We start from the raw sequence: 7,599 nt of genomic DNA, 5'->3' as shown, positions 1-7,599 counted from the left end.
TGGTAATGTATATCGAAATATCGGAAATGTGTTTAAAAATCATATCACCGTTATTGAAAAAAATTATATCGCGATACATATTGATATTGAATTATTGTCCAGCCCTACTTTTGACTCATCCCTTTTCTTAAAAAAATCGTTTATAGGCTGAAATGTGAAGTGCAGATCTTAAAAAGGTCTTTAAAGATACCAGGTTATTTTATGGTACCACTTAGAATAACTTTTTTTTTTTATTAAGCCCTTTTTAACTGTCCTTTTAGGTTGTTTTGAGAATGTTCTGTAGGCTACTGATAAAAAAAGGACCTCTGTACATTTGTTTGTTGCAAATTTACAGACAATGCAATTGAGATGTTTACATTGGTTTGTCGGGGTAATATTTCTGTCCACTGACAACAAAGTTTTCCTTCTGAATTAGCATAACTGCACAAGTTTTATACTTAATAAAATCTTTAAAAACAAATGACATTAGTTATACTATAATTTCCTTCAATAAAAATTGAGTAAGACGGTGTAAAAACTGTGTGGACGTGGATTAGTAATCTGGCCCCTTGGTATAAAGAAGAAAAAATGCTGGCCCTCGTCACTATCAAAGTTGCCCATCCCTGCTCTAGACCCATGCTTTGCACGATACCGCCACATAGACAGAGCACAATGACTTCTGAAAAGTGTTCTTGAGCATATGTATCTAGTCTGAGTGGACCATCGAACAGAGACAGTCAGTCAGTCCTATGAAATCAGCTCCAAGATGAGCCCTTCCTTTGTGAAGATTGCAGTTCCTGTGCCAGGATTAGTATTAAAGAGGTAGTTCACCCAAAACTGTAAATTCTGTCATGATTTACTCACACTCGTCATCATTACAAACTTGTAAGACTTATGCTACGTTTACACTAGTGTGTTTTCATTTTAAAATGCAAAAATGTTCCTATGGTTACGCCTGTCATTTACACTACTCCAGCGTTTTCAACCCTCGAAAACGGAGACTTTTGAAAACGCAGCAAACCCCGTTTAAGTTTGAATACTCCAGGGTTGCGTTTCAGTGTGAAACAGACCAAAAACGGAGACTTTCGAAAACGATGGCGTGGCTGCCCACATTCGCTCTGCGTATCCTTGACGACCATGTAAACAGTAACATTATTTTCATTGTTGTACCTGCATGAATGGTCATATGACATGCGTTTTCGGTTGTGTAGTGTGGATGGAGATAGTTTCTGAAACACAGTGAAAACGAGGATCATTTTTATTTTAAAACACAGTTTTAAAATGAAGACGCACTAGTGTAAACATAGCCTTACTTTCTTCTACAGAACATAAAAAAATATATTTTGAGAAATGTGTGCAATGTAAATGGTCAAAGTCAATCGTCAGCAAAACTGTTTGGTTATCCACAATCTTCAAAAATAAATTCTTCTGTTTACTGTAGTATTAGGAAAATCATACAACCTGGGAACAAATTTTTGGGAACAAAGTTTTGACAATTTATTTTTGGGTGAACTATCCCTTTAAGATGACTGCATCAGAAGAGCTAATACAAACACAAACACTTCACAATGCGAAAGACAGACAGAGTCATGTACATCATGAGTCACGTTCAGACAGTTCCAAAATACATCTCCACTAAAATAGCACAACACACTGACACACACACCAGATGAAAAGGCCCACAGCAAGATCACAGCAGAGGAGGAGGAGATGACTACTGGAATAAAAACAAGAGACACAGAAAGAGACAGAAGAAAATGAGAATAACCATACAGTAAGCCTGTAACCATGCAGGCAAATCATCTCTGTCTCTGGTTTGCTGATTTTACATTGCATGCAAATGTTGGTCCGGCAGGAGGACACAACCATAAATCAGCCCAGTTCAGAGTGGGACAGCACTGCAGTAGTATTACATGCCTGAATGACAGCAAAAAGTCAACTGTCCTTCACTTTTTTTTGTCCTTCGATTCATCACGCCTGTTTTCATCTGAACGGCCTTTTTCAACCTGGTGCAGCAGCAACAGAGAACTAAAGCATCTTTTTAGAGCAGTATGTACATTTTAACATAAAATGAACACTGTATTGTCTCATCTATACATCCTATGACAGTGAAGGTATTACAAACTTCCTACATGCATTGCTAATCAGTTAAACAGCATGACTCCACCCACGTGGAATCTGTGCACTTTTTTTTACCCTTTTCTGCACTAACTGTAAATAAAATCTGCAGAGTTCTGTAGAATGAATTTCATTAAGGTAAAAATGCATTAACATTAACAGTATTTCTGGTAGCAGAGAACATGATCTTTTTAGCCTAAGCATTTTTTGCACCTGATCATCTAGACAGCATTGTTAACCAATATCAAAATGACCATTTTGGCATTAAGAGTTTTAGGTTACTGTTGTACAGTAGGTAATTAATTTTTTAATTTTTTATTAAGATTACAAGTGATGATTATAAAAAGGTCAATTTCAAAATGCATTTAAAGTTGCGATGTAACAGAAGTAACTACACATCTTTTCCTCCACATTATGACTTACATCTCAGTGCAATGGATTATCGAAAAAGAAAAATAGTATGGGACTTGGTTCTCTCCACTGGTTGTTAACTGGGTGGAAGCAGATCTGAATGAGAGTTTGCAGTTGATTGTAAGAAAGGGGCGGGGTTTAAACTGACTAACTGATTGGAGAACTGTCAATTCACCAGAAGATCGAGTTATGATATTTTACTTGCGAAGTCAAAGAAAAAAAATATATAATGAAATTACAATGGATGATGTTTGGATGCAAAATCTATGTATGGATGCATTGAGAATAGACAGGGTGATATTTAATTTCATGCCATCTTTAAGGGCGAACTTGACCTTCAGCCTCGATGTCTCCATGTCACAAAAGTTTCCTCAAAAGTGTGGAGTCCTTCACTAATGCATGCAAATTCATACAGGGGATGTGTGGGTCAATGTCAGGCTTGAATTCTGCTGAATTTTCTGCTGAACTTTCTGCAGAATTCTACAGCTGCAGATTGTGTGATGGCCTGAGCATGATTCATCAGCACAGTGAGTCCAGGCAGACCAGAGCCTTATCAGCCTGATTAGCAGAGACCATGTTCTCGGTGTGTGTGCTGTAGGAATAGAATTAAGCAGTAGAGACCTTAAACCCCATCTAAAGCCAAGTGTTACATAAAAATCCATAACAGGTGCACCCACAAACTACAACAAAATATCAGGTGAATGGTCACAATGTGAGAATCACTGAAGCTAGAGTTTGGCTGGTCAGTCTGCTGAGCTTAAAGAAATAAACCATAGTTTTAGGGATGCACCGAATGTTCGGCAACCGAAATTATTTGGCCGAAAACAGCAAAAAAAGCTTTTTTGGTGTTCTACCGAATAAGAGAAAAGACCGAATAAATTGTACCGAACAATGACGTGACGCAATCAAATAGCAACCAGCGAAGAGTGAGAGGCGCGCACTCTTTATGATGCAGCACACATGTCAGCACAGCAGTGTGAAGCATTTAAAACTGTCCGAGAAAGACGCAAAAATTATTACAAGCACCAACAGCGAGAGACTTTTTAGTACTGCAGAGCATGTCTTCAATGAGAAGAGGAAGGGGTGATTGTTGCTGGTTACTGTATGATGATTGAAATCACGAAATGGCCTTAAATAATTAGTAAATAAACTGCAGAACGTCATGTTTTCTAACGCATGCATTGCATGTATTCTGACAGCGCTGCACGAACTCGCCGCGCTATCTGCTTGTTAACCAGGGTTCAAGGTCCAAAGCGCGAGGAAAATCTGCGCTAAACAGTGTTACTCGTCAGTTGCTCAGTCACATTGTTATGAATTTTTATAAGGCATGTGACAATGCGATACGTACGACGTATTCATAATGAGACTCGTTTATAAATCTGCTGTTGTCAACAAAGAGAAGCGCTGAGGTCTTCCTGCGCATTTCCGCCAAAATAAAGGCAAGGCAAGTTTATTTATATAGCACATTTCATACACAATGGTAATTCATAGTGCTTTACATAAAATGAATTAAAATAATAAAAAAAAAAACTTTTAAAATAAACTAAAATTGATTTAAAATGAAAAAGATAGAAAAACTATCAACATTGTAATTTTACTGTTGTTCTGTAAAATAAAAAAAGACAATAGTTATGATAATATTAATTGCAACAGCTCTGTTAATACATTTATTATAACATTCACACAGTGTTCTAATTAGGATCTGTAATATTTTCTAATGTTTTAAAAGAAGTCTCTTCTCAGCAAGGCTGCTTTTAATTGTACAGTAAAAAATACAAGCCTGATTCAAGGAGGTGGTCTGATGGCCAAAAAATATTATAACTTATTAATTTTAAGTTAAATTGTGCTTGGTTGGTATAGTGTCTGCTAGAATGTTAAAAATGTTCAGTGTTAAATATTTTTTAATTGTTTTGTAATTGATTTTTTTCTTTGAAAAGCAAGACAAAACAGTAAAAAGCACATTTTGGCTATTTCATTTATGCAATGGTGAAAAAAAATTTGGCAAAATACATGGGGGGGAAAAAAAACTTGAAAAACCATGTTCGGTATTCAGTATTCGGCCCAGTGTTTCATTTTGTTCGGTTTCGGCTTCGGCCAAGAATTTTCATTTCGGTGCATCCCTACATAGTTTATTTTTAATATCTTTTTGAAAAGCATAAAAAATGTACTGACAGAATCTGAAAACTGAGCTGTGTTATATTAAAAGCAACAAAGCACAAAGCTTACTGCGATTACTGGGTGGCTGGCGCTACAAATAATAAATGGATTTGAAGAGGTGAAATATTACTTCCAATCATTTATTATACCGTGAATAAAACAGCTTATGAATTGTCACTTAACGTTATTTACATAAGAAAAAACAACAATATAACTTAAGATAATAAAGAGCCCACTTCAACCTTTAGAACGTTTTATTGCTGTTTTTAATTAAATACAATTAATTATATTGTGATGAGTGAAAGGTTGGACACCACAGACATTTTTGAAACGAATGTCTCATTGTAATCGAAAAGATGATTGATTCACATGCCGCTTAAACTGAGGCAAATACAACGATCTGTCACTCCACATTAAAGGGGTCCTATTATGCTCTTTTACAATGTCTTGAATTTGTTTTGGGGGTGTACTAGAACATGCTCTCATGCTTGGTGGTTCGAAAAATGCATTATTTTTTACATAATTTACATTATTACAATACCTTTCTCCCCAGCCTAGCACAAACGGCTCGATTAGTTCCGGGTTTGATGAAGGCCCGCCTTCCGAAAAACGAAATGTGATGTGATTGGTTAGCTATCCCAGTGCGTTGTGATTGGCGAACAGCTTAGACGGTGTTGCAGTACAGTACGGTGTTGCAGTACTTAGCCCCTTGCCAAAGCAGCAAGTTCCGTCTGCAAATACAGCGATATAAAAACACCCGCACTCAATGTATGGGAAACACTGTAGTCTCATAATTGAAGTGTAAATTCTGCAGATTACGGATCATTGTCCAGTATTGTACTGTCAGCAATTTATTATAAAAACGTTTTCATAATTGTAACATACATACTTACATAATTATTCAGGAGCATGAGTAATAACTTGCGAAAACTTGGGAAAACTTGAGGCTACAGCAGCTCTTCTTCGTCGTCTCGTCTTACAGCAGCACTTCTTCGTCGTCTCGTCTGATGCACTCACTCAACCAAGCGTTCTAACCACGACCTCGCCCCTCCCCACCCCCCAACCATTCTAATTTCCGTAGGCGGGAATTTTTTAAATGATATTCTAATGGGCCGCTTTGTGATATCACAAAACCCGGAAAACAAACTCTGTAGTCCAAACGAGCCATTCGTTGTAGTTCTTGAAAAGGAATTTTTAAAAACGAACTACCTCCCTTTGGAGTGGACTTTGAGATTTGTAAGTTTGAAGATCTTTTTTATGCCCAAACATACACACGGACTAAAAATCAAAAAGTGGAAAAGCATAATAGGACCCCTTTAAAGCAGCACTATGTAATTTTTGGCGCTCTAGCGGTTAATAAACAGAACTGCACACATCCCGCGGAAGAACATTCCAACCAGAGATACTTCTCTAAGTTTATGTCTATGGCGATTCACACAGGTATGTGTTATTCCGCAGTGGTGACGACCCGACCAGGCTACAATAGTCCAAATATAAGTACTTATTATAAGTGTACTGTAGTGATTCGGAATAAGACAAAAACGCGGTTTGGAAGATGAATTCATGATGTACTCGCTCATTATATACATTTTGCAAATTTTGAACACAGAAAAAGTTACATAGTGCTGCTTTAAAGAGCATGAAAAACAAATTATTATAAGACATTGTTTGTATTTCGCTATAAAACTGACAGAATTTGAAAGCGGAGACTTTGTTTTATACTAAAAGTACCAAAAGCACAAAGCTTATTGCTATTATTGGGTGGCTGGCGCACTACAAATAATGAATGCATTCGAAGACGTGAAATATGTGACCTGTGCTGGCAAAATGATTCACAATGAGCAAATAAAAAAAGAAAAAAATTTATCATTTTTTTATGTTCGGACGAAAAATGACTGCGCTACACCTGTTTGATGTCAATAAAGTCTGCAAAGTCAATTTTGAGAAAAATCGAGTTAAAGTTCTGAAGGTTCCGAAGCAAAATAACCTGCAACGTTGCATCTTTTCCTCCAGTACTTTTCTTAATAATAATTACTATATTAATAGTTGCAATATAGCAATTTTTTATTTTATCTGTTATTATAAACTAACATTATCTGTTATATAAATAAGAACAGATGCAAAACAAAACAAAAAAACAGTAGAACAAATATCAGAAAAAAATTTGCATTTTACATTTAAACAAAAGCATTCAAGTACGAAAAACAAATAATCAAATGTAAAAATTCTTTTAGTCTGTTCATTACAAATAAATTGATTATTAAAACTACAAAAGCAGTTCAATCAAGAGCAGCGAGTGATTCCCTCTTTTCATTTATTGTTAGATTAACACTAATGAGGCGGCCTATATTAAGACCTACTGTAATGCACGGATCTAATATAATGTTACACATCAGATGTTTTTCCCCAACAGTTCCCCAAACGTTCACTTAAGACATAACATATTATGTTTGCGTAAATACTTAAATACTGTAACTCTGTGTACGTGTTTATATTTATCGGGATCGCGCACTGTCGGAAGTGCCTTTATGCCCACGCTTCGGATGATAGTCAGCGCGAGAAGCGAGTGGAGAAAAGGTACTCTCAGAAAACGTACAAATAAAGGTAATTAAACATCTAAAATTATTATTTGGAGCATTGGGATCGCTAGACGAGAGCTTAATGAACTCATTTTTGTGAAAACCTCAAAATCTTTTTGCCTGTAGCTCAAAATTAGCCCGTGCGCATTCCGACTCATTTTGCCAGCACGGGTCACATATTATTTCCAAGCATACTATCCCTGCGAGTATATTAGGGCTGTCAAAATGGCTGAAAAACTAAATTCGAATTTTTTACTTAAATATTATCAAAATTCGAATTATATTCAAATTTAAAGTGCATAATTTCAGTTAGGGTGAAGAAAAGCTTTTGGCTTCTCTCCTGAGGCCACAAAAG

At 36.2% G+C, this 7,599-nt stretch overlaps 1 protein-coding gene across 3 annotated transcripts in view; it reads right to left on the bottom strand.

The window, feature by feature from the left end:
* Positions 1 to 7,599, bottom strand: part of LOC107697461 (RNA-binding protein Musashi homolog 2-like) — a 112,652-nt gene that overhangs the window by 85,862 nt on the left and 19,191 nt on the right. The window contains exon 6 of one of the 3 annotated variants that reach the window (XM_016498266.1): positions 1,675 to 1,696. The exons of the other annotated variants lie outside the window; for them this stretch is intronic. Coding sequence (XP_016353752.1) covers positions 1,694 to 1,696 — 3 coding nt within the window. The 3' untranslated portion in view covers positions 1,675 to 1,693. Of the gene's footprint in view, positions 1 to 1,674; positions 1,697 to 7,599 lie in introns of those variants that run through there. 3 annotated transcript variants of the gene reach the window in all.

The sequence above is a fragment of the Sinocyclocheilus anshuiensis genome, unplaced genomic scaffold (genome assembly GCF_001515605.1).
Source record: "Sinocyclocheilus anshuiensis isolate Anshui unplaced genomic scaffold, SAMN03320099.WGS_v1.1 scaffold939, whole genome shotgun sequence".
In the NCBI taxonomy this organism is placed as follows: domain Eukaryota; kingdom Metazoa; phylum Chordata; class Actinopteri; order Cypriniformes; family Cyprinidae; genus Sinocyclocheilus; species Sinocyclocheilus anshuiensis.
Note: the sequence above shows the minus strand (reverse complement) of the source record. Positions and strands in the feature narration are given on the sequence as shown.